At 41.4% G+C, this 17,444-nt stretch overlaps 1 protein-coding gene across 1 annotated transcript in view; it reads right to left on the bottom strand.

Moving 5' to 3' along the window:
• Positions 1-17,444, bottom strand: part of ARHGAP25 (Rho GTPase activating protein 25) — an 87,075-nt gene that overhangs the window by 32,834 nt on the left and 36,797 nt on the right. The window contains exon 2 of the mRNA XM_018572126.1: positions 8,641-8,840. Within this exon, the coding sequence (XP_018427628.1) occupies positions 8,641-8,840 (200 nt within the window). The remainder of the gene's footprint in view (positions 1-8,640; positions 8,841-17,444) is intronic.

Below are 17,444 nucleotides of genomic sequence, written 5' to 3'. Positions count from 1 at the left end.
CCCCCCCCCAAATGCCCTCTAAAAACAAAAACATACATAATAAGGAAAGAAAAGAACAGAAGATTGTTTTTTACAATTACATTTTGCCTAAGTAGCTCAATTGAGAGTTTCACTTTGTAAATGGTGGGATGGGTCATTTTGCAGCCAAATCCTTACTCATGCCTACCAGCTTGGTGCTTTCTCTTCCACACTAGAAACTGAATTGATGATAATAACCTGTTTTTTCCTCCACTTTTCACAGATCATATTTGAATGCAAATGTATAACAAAATATCCAGTGTTAAAAATCTAGGAAAATCTACAAAATTGCACACATTTGTAATGTATTTGTCCCCTAAAATAGACATAATAGATACATCATATCGGCCCCCTCCATAGATGCATCATATCGGCCCCCTCCATAGGTGCATCATATCGGCCCCCTCCATAGGTGCATCATATCGGCCCAGTCCATAGGTGCCTCCCTCCATAGGTGCATCATATCGGCCCCCTCCATAGATGCATCATATCGGCCCCCTCCATAGATGCATCATAGCGGCCACCTCCAAAACGCCAAGAATAGATTTATTACTGTCCCAACAGAACACACGTTACCCTTTATTGTGGAATCTTCTAAAAGTATTTATGAGTATTAAGTGTACCAGTCTCATCTCTCTACAGATTTTGTCCTTACAGCAACACTTCCGATGGTGAGAATGTTTTATACCATGAACCAAAGATATGTTTTTAGCATTCTTCCCGGAGCAAACCTGGTACTTTTACCATTTTATTTACTTTCAGAAGAAAGTCTGATCATGTATAAAAACGAGAACCAAATTGAAAAAATAAGGATTTGCTAAGTCGTAGCACAAAATTTAGAAATGTTAAACCGGATCTTTAAAGAAGAACTACATCCTCGCACTGCAAGGGTTAAGTGCTCCTTTTTGTCTAGGTTCAAAAATAAGTATATATAATCATCCAAACTTCGGATCTGGGTGGCAGTGACAGCTCTTCCTTCTGCCTGTCTCCTCCTCTGCAGCGATGGGATGTCCCTCAGGGTCCTCACGCCCTATACACTCTATATAGAAGATGATGACTCAGAGACCTTAGACCTCTGCAGTGGAGTGGGAGCGAGGTGGAAGGGGACAGTCTAAGAGCCAGCCGGCTCCAAAGATCAGGTGAGTATATTTTTATTTTTTTTAACCTAAACAAAAAGGAGCACCTAACCCTTACAGTGAGGAGATAGCCCCACTGCGAGGGTTAAGAATTTTTCCCCCAGGGTTCTTCTTTAAGTAAAAACAGTAAAAAAATATATGTTTTGGGGTTACAGCACCAGTCATATAAGTCTCCTCTCATGAGGAAACTCCTATGTCCTACTCCTTTTAGAAACTCCTTTTAGAATTTTACCAGACCACAAGGTGTACTGAATGACATGAATGGACAAGGGTGATCCTGTCATTCACCCGTCCTTTGTCCATTCACAAAACATTGTGCATTCTGGGAAAATATACTAGGAATTTTGTATATGGTTGAGGGGACAGGAAGGTGAGGGTGAATGGAGTGATCAGAGGTAAATTGGGTGTATGCTGTAGCCCCAAAACATTTTGTACTGGTGTTCAGCCTCAATTGAGCCTAAACAATTACCTGGAAATGTACCTTTTATCTAGAATTCCTCCTGAAAAATAGCAGAGCACTTCCTGGTATGTTAATGTTCCTAGGCACTCCTGTGACTATAGCTTTATATCTTTATAACTGCTGCATGAGATGGATCTCTGGAGATTTGAAATGAGACTTGATGATGTCACTACTGTGCTGCTCAATGTTCTTCTTGCTGGAGGCTCTGACATGAGGAAGCACATCCCTGCCTCTACCAAGATGGCCACCTGCACACAGAGACACAGTGCAGAACAAGACATGTTAAGTCGGTAATGGGAAAAGATCAGCTGCAGGGAAAGCACAGGCAAGCCTGGTGACTAGTCATTTACCCTCTGCATGACTTTTTGGGCACAGCTTCTAGAGTTCAATTCCTCTGTAACAGGGACAGTACACATAGAGAATACTTACAGCGTTCTAATTCACCAGACTGTCTGCTGTGAAACTGGATGGATTTCTAAGCAGTATTTTCGTTATTGAGGTCATAGATATTTTTATCAGTTGTCCTTAGAGGCTGGTACATCCTCTGTCAGACAGCCATAAAGGAGCCCAGGCTGGCGATCGGTCCGTGTCTGGACCACGGGCTGGACAGAGACAGACAAAGTAGGCTTGTTAATGCATCAGGGAAGGCATCAGCACAGCCCAACAGATCTGGTGTGAATGGGCTCTGATATGTTAATACTTATATAAGCTATTAGGTATTGGGCTTACGTACATGGATGGATTTACTCTCTCTGCTGCCCCAAGGCCAGGATCCTTGTGGGAAATCCGGCCCTGATTACATATACTCTAAGGCAGCCTTTCTCAGCCAGGGTGTGTATTGGCTTTGTCAGGGGTGCCTTCAATTTCTTGCCAAAGAGGGAACTCTGTGGTAAAGGGGGCTTTTGATATAAGGGTTGGCTTGTTATGTGAAGATGAGACTCTGATGTGAAAGGGAAAGCCCTAATGTGAAGGGGCTTTTGATGTGAAAGGGGGCACTCTAATATAAAGGGGGAAACTTTTTTTGCCTGGGGACCCCCCTTAAATGGGGACCAAATGTTCTTTTACATTTACCTTTTTTACATTTTAGACTGGGGTGCCTAATGATTTGTCATACTTTCTAAAGTAGGTTGAGAAATGCGGCTCTATGAGAACCGTCTTTAAAATAATATTTAACTTTGTTTTAAATGTTAGTTAAAAAAATACGAGATAACCTTTTTGATCATGGTTAGTGGAGATACACCATGTTACAAACACATCGTGGTGGAAGTGTAAAAAAAAATTCACCAAGAGTTCTTCTAAAAGCAAAAATCAGCTGCAAGTTGAAATCTTATCTTCCTCCCACACACTCATGCTCTTAACTGACCAAAACGCCAACATACTGCAAAATGCCTCTTATTCCACACCTTCACTGCATGCAGAGGAGAACTGAGATCTTTCATAAGATCCTTCATAAAAATACTACCATGAGATATTCAGGACTAGCTAGTCAGGGGTTTCGGCACAGATCAGAGACAAAAAGTGGGGAGTGAAGTAAATGTATAGGGAATTGATAGGGTGTTAAAGAGAAGCTTCTTGCACATGAGAAAAAAAATGCCCTCCCCTCCATTATTTTAGTGATTTCCTACATAGATCCCATTGTTGTCAGATACTGTAGTTGGGTGGGGGCCCTCAAGGGATTTTCAGATACCGATACAGTCATCCTGATGTCATAGTGAAATCTTGATTGACTGATGTTCCTGTGCCTACCTTGCAAGTCTTTGAAGAATGACTGTTAAAGCATATCTAAATCCAAGAAAAAAAATTATAATATATTGCAGCTTACCAGTCCATAGGTGACGTGACTGCATTAGTTTTCTTTTTCTCAGGCTTTTTTTCTAATTTTTATCTGGTAATCCTGCCAGTAACACATAGTGTCTTAGAGTGACTCCCTACTATATCTATGGAGAAGCAGTGTTGTCACCATAGGACAGGACTACAAACACCTACCCCTCTTCTCCACATTATGGGGGGTTCTATAGTACTCATAGATAGCTGGAAACATTGTAACTGATAAGAAAACAGCACGGACAAAGAGCACAGGAGGTTATCAACTGACAAGAATACGGGCAGGATCAACAGATATTTTTTGCACTTATAAAACAGAGCTTGCAATGGGAATTTGACACAAAGGGACCAAATTAGAGAAATTGGGTTTACATACCCTTTTAACTGTGAGCAACTGGTAAGTTAATGTCCCCCTAGTGTTTTTGTAAGTTAGTGTCCCCCTTTAGTGTTTTGAACAAGTCACATAGGAAACAATTGCAGATCATGTCACCATAGGTACCTGCCAGTTATTGATCCAGGTTAGACACTTTTGAAGAGACATCTGCCAGTCTGCGTTTAGCTTTAAGCCGGCCATACATTGGTCTAATTTGAGCTGAGTCCTGCTAACTCAGCCAGGGTGAGGCCCAGTCGGCACCCCTCCATTCAACAAAGGTCATGCTGACTCGACCACGGTGTGGCCCATTAGGCACCCCTCCATTTGACAAAGGTCAAATGAAGACCAGCTTCTTCAACAACATTTGACCCGTTTATGGCCAGCTTTAATCCCCAGAGAGTTTCTTTTATCTTCTACCTAATCCCAGTGCTGATAGCAGTGCTGGTGCAGGAGAAGGAGTACTCATAAAAATATATATAAAAACAAAAAATGGCATAAGCATTATGGAAGGCCATTCAGAAGGTTTAGGTGTATGCATATAAATGTTTGCACCACAGTTTACATGCTTACAATGTGCAGTGCAAATGTACTCTATTGGAGCCACCTGCATCCTAGCTAGTCCAAAGACGTTGCAAATGTTTACATCCATGGAAGGTAAATGTAATCTATTGGAGTTCTCTACATCCTAGCTAGTCCAAGGATACAAGGCGGCAGGAGCATCCCGTGTCCTACCAACTAAGGAGGCTAGATGACAGGGGCCTGGCAATAGTGGGTAATCAGAGGCGCCACTGATTACACATTGTTGATCTTTAGCTGCCAGTAGGGTACATTTGCAATGTATGCTGTACAAATGTAAACGTTAGTACAAACATTACATGCATACAGTGTACAGGTAGATTCTTGCTGCAAGTAAGATCCTTCGTAAAATCATATATCTGTGTGCATGAGGCCATAAATGACCTTTGTGGAGGCTTATAGAATACAAGGAGACAGCTAAAACTGAGTGCAAAAAGCATATCGCCGCAGATAGTAAAAAGAATCCCAAAAAATTCTACCAATATATTAACAGTAAAAAGGTGAGAAAGGAGCAGATAGGCCCAATAAAGGATGAAAGCGGGAAGCTAGTCACAAACAACAAGGAGAGGGCCGAGGCGCTGAACGCTTTTTTCTCCTCAGTATACACTCGGGAGGGAAACGGGTTTGACACACATGATAAAACTCCCAGTTTAACTCAAAATATACCCCAGTGGTTGACGGATTCTGGAACTCACTGCCACAGGCGGTGATTTCAGCAAATAATGTGGAATTGTTCAAGAAACTTTTGGACGATTTCTTAAGGGACCGCAATATACAGGGGTACGGGTAATATACAGGGGTACGGGTAATATACAGGGGTACGGGTAATATACAGTGGTACGGGTAATATACAGTGGTACGGGTAGTATACAGGGGTACAGGTACTCCTAGAATGAGATCCTAATAGGTTGGACTTGATGGACTAATGTCTTTATTCAACCTCAAATACTATGAGACCAAAGAGCTGCACAATTGTAATAGTTTAGTGGAGATCATGATTACTATTGTTGCCCATTTGTTAAATTTTTTTTAAGGGTTTGTTCAGCCACAATTTTTTTTTAGTTTTACATACAGTAGGGAAAGATAAGAACCCCTTTGGCCTGGGAATTGGCACAGCATTCCCGCCACTAGATGGAGCCAAGGAGCATAGACATTTCCTATTTTCTTTGGCTCTATCTAGTGGCGGGAATGCCATGCGACCTGCATTAGCCCAGTATATGGCTGGGTGGAGGTTTTATAAAATCAAGCCCTAAGTGTTTTCTGTGGCTTGCACTTTAAAATATATTTAGTGAGCAACAAGAAAGGCATTGCGTACATTTTTACTTTCCTACTTCTACCCATGGCTAACACGGTACAACATTCTACTGTAAGAACAGCGGAGTCCAAACATAAACAAATGTGCTGAACCAGCTCTACAATTGTATACAGTGGCTGACAACAGCAGTGCAATGTGCAACAATTCTGTCTAAGTCTGCAGGAAGTCATAGCAATTATGCGGGTTTCCTCTTTTTCCTAATTTGCCTACAAACAAGTGAAACCTAATTTCTAAGTGTTACTATAATTTGTAAAATCTCATTGGTGTACTACAGGGATCCCAACCTGAGAAAAGTAATTTCAGGGAGGTGTCCTTCTCATTTCAAGGAGGTGCAGATCAGTTACAACCAGAATTATTTTTTTAAGTGATCTCACTTGAGTAAAAAATCTGTATTTCTATATTAAATTTCCAAAACTGAAATATAATTGGTTATTATAAGTTGATATAAACTTTGCATGCCCTATTTGCTTTTCTTGCACTTCTTCATTGCCTATGCTCGTCTGATTTCTCTAGGCCTGTTTATAGACACATCGGTGAAATAATTAATTTACTTCTTTTTAACATGTTGCTAATAAACCCAATGATGGCTAAGGGAGATAGAGCTACACGCTAATTTGCAGTGCATTTCCTCACCATGTTATATCTCTGTTGCTAATGTTAGTAGCAGTTTAAACTGCACATAACTGTGGACATGTATGTGTTTCCATTCATGAATGTGAATATCCGGGATTGTGCGTGGCCAATAGGACATGTGTTGGAAGTACATCTTCACACTTGATGTGACCCAGCTTTTACTAAAGACACACCAGCAACAGGATCACTGGAATGGTTAAAAAAAACACATGCTCCGGTTTCGTTGCCGTTGTTCCCTCCTCTTCACTTATGTAAAATAAAGCACTGTGCAAACTGTTGGCACTATACAGTATAAATCCTGTGTAACAAATAATAATAATTCTTTGGATGTCCATCTTCTGCCCAGACAACACCTTAAGATTAACAGGCAACATAGTGCATTTCCGCAACCAGGACAGAAATTAAAAGCCTGACAAAAGTTCTCACCCTTCTGACAACTAAAAATAATAATATGAATTATGTTTTCTCTAAAATTTGTGGATACGAAAGGTTGTAGAATTGGGGATTGTAAAGATGGTCTTCAGCCACCATATACAGTCACCTTGTGTCATTGTGACCATCGTAATGTGTGCTCAGGACACAACATCTCCTGGCCTCCTGACCATCACACAACTGTTTTCCATAACTGGTTTGGTAAAAACTATGATGGAATCTTGTATATGCTGCTTCTACTTTCACTATTTTGTTTCTGTTTGTTTTTATTTTGTGAGGAAGAAAAATAATGGAATTATCTAGTCATGAGTTTATTTGTCCACAAAATTATTACTGTAAATGACAAGAAGTGATCGAGGACCCATCATGATGGACACAATTTTTCTTTCCAAAAATGTTAACAACAACTGGCTTTAGGGTTCTTTTGAATAAATTATATTCCAATTGTGCTTCTCTGCAAAATAACATTTCCATATTCTCCTCCATCTCTTTGTGGACTTTACTACAGACTGCAATGTGTATATAATATGTTTCATGGATTATATAAAAGTGTAATAGGCTTGAACAACTGCAGCACAGTGCAGTTGATGGCGTGTTCTTCTGACACATGTTGTGGGCCATGTTGGTTTCTAATTGTTACAAAGCCCAGAATCAGATGAGGTGAAATCTAATATGTTAACAGAGTTTTAAAAAATCGCCAGGGAAACCCTTCAAGACTGTGACTACATAGCAGTATTTTAAAATGACACTAAACTCAGGAGTTAAATCTTAAAAATACATTCAAGTACCTTAATTATTAGCAAAAATGTATCTTATTTGTGTATCACTCAGCTGTAGAACCTCAAATCATCTCTGAATTGGTGCTGACACTGTCCTTCCTTCTGGAGGGTGACTACTTTTGTTCCCCCTGGTCCCTATGTGTGTTGTAAAGTAGCCACCTCTCCAAGCTCGCTCCCGTGATGGACTAGAATCCCATGTTTAGTTTAGTTCACTAGTTAGTACTGAGATTGTAGCCCATCACAGGAGTGAGCTTGGAGTGGTGGCTACTTTACAACACACATAGGGACCAGGGGGAACAAAAGTAGTCACCCTCCAGAAGGAAGGACAGTGTCAGCACCAATTCAGAGATGATTTGAAGATCTACAGCCAAGTGATACACAAATAAGATACATTTTTGTTAATAATTGAGGTACTAGAATGTATTTTTAAGGTTTAACTCCTGAGTTTAGAGTCACTTTAAGACTTTAATGATAACAAGCATCTTCATAATAGGTGCATAGCCATTCTTCCTCAAAGAGCAATATAAATCTCATAGGTGAGGCAGCACTACAGAGCATCTATAGGCCATCCTTACTGAAGAATAAGATAAAACAGCAAAGAAAATGCTGCTATGTATTAGGAATGCAAATAGTAAAGTGTATCTGTAGCCAATATTGGGGGATATATTAGGTAAGAATTATCAATATTCTCAGTTTTTTAGTTTTCTGTTTGTTCAGACTGGGGAGATTAATTCTCTATATTTTTTATGGGGACCATTATCAGTGAAAGTTCAGTGAAGTGAAATCTAGAAATGTTGGTTGTCACTGGGTCAGAAATCTTCCAACACTTGTCTAGGTGACAACTGTAGCAAATTAAGGATTGCCCTTAATTTGGAGAGACCTCCTCTCATATCCTGTTTTGTCTTGAGACAGCAAATAATGGAAAATCTCCCCAATTGGCCACAGACAGCAAACAACTTGTCATGGATTTTAGCTATTCACTACTTGGTCCAAAATTGAAAAAAAATTAGCTTTAGATATACTTTAAATCATCACAACCCTGATGCGTGCAGTTGAGTGAGGTGGGTAGGAATACTTTGGATATTGGGTCTTACCTGCGGTTTCTGGTCATCCTCATCTTTGTAGTACCAGAGATGCTGCCCCTTTAGGACAAAATATCTGTTGTGCCAGTTCTTAACTATGCTCTTCTGTTGCTTCTTCAACCAGCCGCTTTTCACCGGCTTCTCCAAGGAATTGTGAAGGTGCCGAGCTGACAAGCTTTGGTCACTGGTCATCATGCTGACCGTTCGGACCGCTGCACAAGGAAAGCAAAAACGTGGTTGGTCCAAAGAAATGAAATAGGACTCTAAAACGATTTGAATGCCATTAACACAGCGTGAAAATCATTCCCCTGTCTTCATAGTCAACACCCTGGCTGGGTATGCCTCATTGCACAGACCGGGGCTGAAATAACATCTGACTTTTGGCTGTAGAATCTTTAAGGAAGTGGCCAAACAACAGGTTTCAAAATACACTTCCTTTAGAGCGTAGGAGTGTTTATAGAGAGCACAAGATCAGATATAAATAAATCCTGTTTTCAACTATATTTTAACACTTTTAAGTGGCCTTTAACTTAAAATTATGAAAGCAAGTTTTATTCCTACAGACTGCAGATAAACTTTCACAATGCACTTCTCTGTAAACACTTGGTGACAACTATGTATGTGAAATGTACACCGTTTTTCCAAATAAAAACCACTGGACGGCATTACAAAAAAAAAAAAACTATGGGTATACCTTTTTAGCGTTAACTGTGACTGGTTTCTTGGCTGTAATTATGTATAAAGTGACGTAAATGGAAAACATTGGTTAATATTCTGATTCTAGTGTGTTAATAAAAAAACATACCAGTAAGTAATGACAAGATGTCACTTGGGTCAATAAACTCATTTTAAACACCTTACATGGAAATTGAGTAAATTCCATTGCAAAACACAACGGGATATGGTTGCTTCATGAACCCAAATGACCTTTGCTCAAAGTGAAATTCAAAAAATATAAATTATATTTTTACTTTAACCTTTGAAATGCTTGTCATTTCTGTTACAAGCCGGAGTCACTGGGTATAAACACACATTCCTCAAATTAGACCTCTATCAGTGACTACAACTGATTACAACTCTCAACATCGATTTACGTAATAATAGGAAACCATGCTGTACTTGTACAAAAACATCAATTAATCTTTATTAGCTACTCACATAAAACCATTTAAAAACATAAAGATCCCCAATTTTCTGCAGAAAAACATTTAAAAAAGAAGCTTTATCACCTACATCTGTTGGAAAAAAAGCTCTATAAATAGTACAAAATAATCAAACATTTATATAGAAATATACTGTATATATATACATATATAAAAACATTTAACGAATTCTGCTGTTTTGCTGATACTCGCTCCATTGCTCCGAGCGCCAACAATCATCCCACGTTCAAAGGCTGTTAAATCGCGTTGTCTCTCCAGAAATATTATTGGCTAGATAATTAAGCTTGCAATACACCATTCAGAATGAAGGCAGAAAATCACAAGATTCTTCCCTGACAGCTATTGTATTGATTGGCTGCAGTCATTGTTCAGCCAACAATTTTCCCTCTTGCTCCTTAGACAAAATTCAATTGGAAATGTATCCTTTATTGAGCAGGGTCACCTATGGATATAATTTTGGCCGACTCAGCAGGAAAAGGGCGAAATTTGATCAGTGTATGGCCAGCTTTAGACAACAATAATGTAAACCAGGCAACCAGTCTTATGTGACATCCATGTTTTTTCTCATTTGTCTTACATCCATGGTGGAAGAAAGGACCTACTGTATGTAATCACTATTGGTGGCCAAATGGAAATGGAGTATGTTCTGTCGCCGGTGTCTAGAAACAAATAGGCTTACCTACCTGCCATATCAAATAAGCTACAAGATGGAGCTGAGGAGAAACATCTCTAGTCACAGTAGAATAGACATTCTTTGGTAAAACTCACAGCATTCCTCTGTCCAAAGAGAAGGAAACAAAAGAATTTTGTGAGTTCAGCCTCCATTTTACAGACTGAGGAAGAGAATCCAGTACCATCTGCAGCACAGGTTTGGAGGAAAAAAACCTACATCCCTCTAAGGCAGCATCGCTTGTATGGATGGACTTGTTTTGCTCTGTATTTGTGAGCTGACACTATATTTACATGTTTCGTATACTCATTGCATGTTTCCATGTTCTTTCACCAGCTTCACCCCACCCTGTTTCGTTAATAAAGCATCAAGATTTCACTCAGTCTGGCTCATTGCAGAATAGGAGGGTTAAGCTGCATATCGAGCTATAAACAGTCCACAGGGTAACATGCAGCAGGGACAGAACAGAGTATATCCCTTATACACGCCCACGCCCAGTCTAAATTTTTATGTTCAGTCTGACTGACCTCATCCATCCAATCTGGGTTATTACAGTGGAGTCTAGTGGTGTAGGAATTAAAGTAAAAGCAGACAGATCTCACACATTCCATGAGAGATGAGATGCCTTCTATGGGCAGGCTAAAAAACACACAACACTAGTTGTCATTTCTAATTTACTAGATCTGCTGCATTCACAAAAATTGTGAAACAAGATAACATTTTTGAAAGTGCAAACTACACAAAAACGTCACATAAATATTACAAGTAGGTCAAAAGCAACCTATTGGACTTCATCACATTCTAAACCAGAATAGTCTGAAACGACGACAGGTTCCTTTTACAGATTCTAATGACATCTTGTCCATTGACCAATTTATGCATCACTCTTCTTCATGCTCCCAACTCCACTGAGCTAGAGATGATGTAAGACTTACATGTAGAGTAAGAACACATTGAAGGAATCAGAGTAACCAAGTGATACCCTGGCTGAGTTAGCTCAAAGTCACAATGTCAAATATCTCATCATGCTGCCACTGAGAACGACAACTCATCATCCAGCTGACAATGTCAGCACCTTGGCTAGGAAGAATCAGCCTGCTGCCACTTTGTTTGTTTGGAACTGCGGCTCTTTTATAAGTTCATAGTAATACACGTAAATAAAGGTCTTGTGTTTCTAAGGCCTCATTCACACACAACGCAAGCAAAATTGTATATTGCGTCTATGCGCGTATATACGTGCGTGTACGCGCGTATATATACGTGCGTATACGCGTATATGCGTGCACTATATGCAATCCCAGAATGCATCACTTGTAATGGAATATTTAATGTGCTGTACGCGTAGACACGCATATATGCGCGTAAATACGCTGCCCGGACGCATCTCTGTTCCATTCTGTTTTTGCGCATATATACGCTATGCAAATATACGGCTCTATACGTGGCTGTGTGTATGGAGCCATTTATTTGCATAGGTTGCATATGGTACAATACGCACGTACGCGCGCATACGTGCAGCAGTGTGAATGAGGCCTAATAAATGTTGTATTTTATTGTTCAGAGGAATGCCTTGTGTCAATGGGTTCGCCTTAGAAATTATTCTATCCTGATACAAGTCTATGGGAATGTAAAAGCAGCTTGAAGCAGGTCAACTGCAGGTCAGAAGAAGGTCAATTGCATGTGTCAGTGAATTCTGTATTGTCTCAGGAGCATCTCAAACTGATGTCAGAAGCACACTGCATTTGCTTAAGTCTAAAATCTGTGGACACAGGCCTTAAATGTGTGTGGAACAGATCCTGCCAATATAGGGATGTAGTATTTTTGCTAAATTCCTTTTTGTATTTTTGTGAATTCTGTAGTCAGCAGTGGGATGTACCCAGCCTACAGGGGTGTAACTAGAAACCATAGGGCCACATAGAAAAATGTTGTATGGGGCCCTGTGATTTCTAGTTACGCCCCTTGCAGAGCCCATCTAAGATTCCAAACAGCCCACCTGAGAGTGACCCGGCAGAGCCCACCATAGACCCTCTATGGTGACACCCCTGCATACCTCTTACCTGTCAGCCCCGATCCGCTGTCAGCCTCCTCCACTGCCGGGCCTCGTCTCCTCCACGGTCGCTGGCGGGCCCCGCCTCCTCCTCCGTCTTTGGGTCCCGCCTCCTCATCCACTGCCGACGCCGGTCCCTACCTAGCCACCCGTCCGGTTTTGACCCGTACTTTTTGACCCGGGCGGTGCCGGTGGAGAGTGATGCCCCCAGGTGCCTGGCAGGGAGATGTGTAAGGGCTCGGCATCTATGCCACCCACCGCTTAGCCACCCCATATCCATCTGGAACATTCTGGCCAGCATCCCGCCAAGCTCCTGCCAACCAGTGACATCAGGAGCTCAGCAGGGACTGGGGGGAGAAATGTGTATGGCCCTTACAGATCTCCTTGCCAGGTACTTAGCAACCTGGGATGCTTTGGCTGGAAAGGGGATGCCAGGCACACTGCAAACATTGTGCAGCAGAAAGGCCATTCCGCTCCGCCTTCTGCCCCCCTGACGTGACCAATAGAGATACCACCTGAGGCAATATGGGTCATATTATATGGTGTCTCATTATAGGGAAGGCCCTGGCTATCACATATGTTCCCCTTAGTGAATCATCTCACTGAGTTGACTCTTAGCCCTCATTTACAAATGTGCAATGTAACATTGCAGAGGTGCTGCAGGGTGCGTTGTGGTAGGCAGCATATTCATTTGAATGTGTTGCCTACCACAGCTAAATAGCACTGAAGGAAGTGCAAGTGCTTTTTTTTTTATTGCATCACATCACATGGCAATAGGTTACAACGTGGTGTGATGCCATACAACACACATGCAATGGCAACAGCAAAGCGCAGGCTCCTGCATTACATAGATGTGAACTGAGCCTTAATCTTGGCAAATTGATTTGCTAATCTCTACTTCACTCTGCCACACAGCACAGCCCTGTCTGACAGTGAGGCCTGATGTTTCTTTGCTGCTATTCAGATAAACACATAGGTTTCCTCCCTACCTTGTGACTGGACAGTGAAAGAAGTAGCAGACTGAAGTGACATTGTCACTCTGCTCTCTTCTCCATTCAGCATGTTGCTTGCAGTGCAGGGAGAGGGGGTGTCCTTCTTCAGGTGTCCATGTCACTTCCCATTGGCTATTCTTGTCCCCACTGGGGAGATTCACCCCTCTACTGGTTACCATTGTCACTAAGAAAGAATGTGAGGAGAAATCCAAAGTTCTTGATTTGTCCTAGGACAAAGTGAGGGAAAATCTTCCCATGGGGACACTTGTTCCAGGGTCAACTGTCTAAGACAGAAATTCCCCTCACTTTGGGAGCTTTCCACTAACTTCCTATTACATCTCTGGGACAGGAAGTGAAGGGAAATTTCTCCTTTTTCCTTTACAGGAGGCGCGGTCCTTTTTTCAGGTGCCCACAATGCTGCCTGCATAACGTGGACACTTCCTACTGGCTGTCCAGTCACAGGGTCCTCTCAGGATCCAGAAGAGCAATCTGTAGTAGTGACATCAGTGTGAGGGGACAATCAGGGACCCCATCTGCAGCGCCGGATTAGCAGTACCCCACACTCGTAAATGGCACCGGTGTGGAACCCAATTGGTGGATCTAGGTGAGTATATCCTATGTCACAAGGTAAGAAAAAGAAAATACGCAGGATAGGTTTTGTATTTTTTTAATGTCTATGTAGTCTTTTTTTTAAAACATTTTTGGGTAAACATAGGAAAGAGATTGGCTGCATGTGAATAATCTTATCAACATGCAATCATGGTTTAAAAATAATCTTATTAGTATGTGTTAATGTTTTAAGGATCATGTTTGTATGCCTAATGTGTGTGTGTGTATATACTGTATATATAAATATATTTTATATGTTGGGGCGCTCACACAGAGGGTTTTGAATAAAACAAAAGCTTTTATGTTCCTCTTGCAGGGCAGCCAAACCATGGTAAACACAAATACACACTTTATCTTCAGCAAACTCAAAGTAAAAGTCAAATATTGTAGAGGATGGCAGGGCTGGCTGGTTGAAGGCAGATATATTTCACCACTCTTTGGACTGTGGTCGACTTAAGTGGCACCAGAGGGTTAACCTTCCTGACACAGGAAGCAGCTGAAAAGGTCAGCAACTCCAGAGAGGAGTGTGGGAGTTGAGGAGAAAGTAATCAGCTGTGGCTAGTGAGAGAGACCTGCTGGATTGCTGTGCTGTGCTGTGCTGTGCTGTGCCTCTAGGATTTATATTCCTGGGAAGTGATTTCCCCAGGTTTGGGATGTTTCTACAAGTTGGTGAGACACCTTTATGTTTTGTTATCTGTGCCGAGGAATATATATATATATATATATATACATATATACATATACATAGTGTATACACACACGGGGGAGGGCATATTTGCTCATTGCATATTCAGGTTCTGCTGCTTTCTCTGAAATGTTAAACAATGGTAGCACTTTACTGTTCCTCCTCTCAATGCAAGTTAATGAGCTCGATAGGAATGACCGAGTGATTTCATTGAGTCACTGTGAACTCCATATTGTGGCTAATTGTTATATTTAATACACATTATGGAGCAAGTTTCTAAAAATATGGAAATCCCATGAAACGTCCCAATTATAACTTATTACAATATATGTTCACTGAAAATACACTCTGCTTCCCGTTTAAGAAACTGAGTTACTCATGTAATCTGTGCCATCTTTGTCGTTTCTCTATCATCAGTTCCGTTAGTGACAACAGATGTGGTTAATCTATGTGGGTAAAGTAAAGACAAATTATTATGAGATTAGAAAATTAAAAAAGCAAGCTAGTATGCTGAAAGTACAAAATAAATGTTGGGGGGATCTGAGAATGCAAGTCCTAAAAGTTACTTTACTAGAAAGAGTATGTTCTACAGGTTTCCAACATACACTTAGCTTCACATGTACAACATGTAAGCTGAAGATTTATTGAGGTGAAATTAATATAATATATAAGTACTGTATGGCCAAAAGTATTGGGACGCCTGCCTGTACACGCACATGCACTTTTAATGGCATCCCAGTCTTAGTCCGTAGGGTTCAATATTGAGTTGGCCCCAACAGCTTCAACTCTTCTGGGAAGACCAAAAGATACAGAAGTGAGGGCGCAAAGCTAAGGAGGGTTATCTAACTGGGCTGAACGTCGCAAGCAGAGCAGCAGAAAGAAATAGTGTACTTACTATAGTTGGTCCGAGGATCAGATGAGGACCGGTCTGTGGGAAGATCGTGAAGTCCGAGGTATGTGTTCTCAATGGAGGCTGATGTGCTGCCTGAGGCTGCTCATCTCAAGAAGGTGAGAGACGGAAAAGAGAGAGGGGTGGGCGGGTAACGGCACAAAGATTTTGTCCGTATCCCCGCTCCCCGTCCACCCCTCTCTCTTCTGAGCCACTGATTAAATCACTTAGGTCAGGTACGCACCTGCGTGATCAGTGACCATACGGCAATTGAGCACGATACCGTGCAGATTGCCATACGGTCACAGAGCGATCAGGAGCTCTGTGACCGTAGTTGCAGTTGTGCCGGGAAGACCGCGTGGTTTAGCGCTGCGATTCCACCGGTGCAATCAAACACGATCGCTGATCAAACAGCCGAGAGTCCTGTGTCGCACAGGTCTGCACCAGCCCTTAGAAAGTCCTGCTGAATCAGATGGTCTCCTGAGCATTGGTCCTGATATCCTGTTTTAGGGTGACTCCTTTCCCTTGCAAGGTCCTATGGAGCCACTATTTTGTTTGCTATTAAGCTATATGTAATATAAAACACAAAAATTCCCAACACACGTACCAGCCAGGCTGCAACAAAACAAATGACACTGTTTAACAATATGCTTTAAAAATAGAGGTTTTAGTTGCACAACTTTTGCAAAATATGTGGAAGCTGCACTGCCTAGTCAAGGCTCCTCTGTGTAGTGCGGTCCGAACTCTAATCTATGAAAGCCTCCATATTTGAGCATATTTAGCAGTAGATAAATTGAATGCAGGTATGCCTGAAGGTGCCCCACTCCTCCCTAAAGGCACAGGGTCGCACTGGAGGCCCAGCACTTCCAAACGTACGCTGGAGCCTCCAGTGTATCCCCACATAGTAAGCTGTGTGTGTCTCCACAAACACACTGGCCCAGCAAGGCAAGCCATTCCCTTGCCCCCTACACCCCTCTCCTCTCTTATCCATGCTAGTAGATGGACAGCACTGTCCCTTGTGATCTTGTACTGAACTGGAAGTTCAAGGAAGTGGAGCTGAGAGAGTTGAAGCTGTTGGGAAACATGATGACTGTAAGTGCTTGGGCAAAAATGTCAATAAATGCTTTGCTGGTCAGTGTATATATGTTTGATCTTTCTTCATTATAAATGACAAGATTGAGGGTTTCATTATTCTTTAATCATGAGAGAATGTACATTGTGCCGATCATTCGTGTCTCAGTTTACATTCAGAAGAAACATTGCTGGCTGGCAGATAAGGAACTTTCATGCAGAAGAGGCATGCATAGTCTGTTCTGCAATAATAGTCTAGTGTTAGCAGATAGGTGATAGTTTCACTATAAATAAGCAACATGACATGCATGCAAGAAAAGCCGAATGAACAGAATCAGACCACAGTGTATTGTTATCTGAGGTCGTGTACCCCCTAGTGTAAATGTTAAGACACTAGAATTCAGCATGGAGAGTTTATAAGCTTCACACTTATTAACAGGAAACTCATCGACTTCTTGTGCTGCAGCAAACCTAATCCTAGGTTTGCCCAAAAGGATGTGGTGTGGTGCCATCTGCACTGCAGCTTCTGCACCCCGTTACCGCTATGGCTGAGTGGTAATGCATTTTGGGCAAGGATAGTAGTTCCCCTATAAATACAAATCCACTCTTTTTATCCAGGTCATAAAAGTGATAATTATTTATAACAAAGGGTATGTTATTTCATTATTTCTTGCAGGTGATGTGCTGACG

This window comes from Nanorana parkeri, unplaced genomic scaffold (genome assembly GCF_000935625.1).
Source record: "Nanorana parkeri isolate BGI_ZX_2015 unplaced genomic scaffold, ASM93562v1 scaffold1942, whole genome shotgun sequence".
Lineage (NCBI taxonomy): Eukaryota > Metazoa > Chordata > Amphibia > Anura > Dicroglossidae > Nanorana > Nanorana parkeri.
This window is presented reverse-complemented; position numbering and strand designations above follow the sequence as displayed.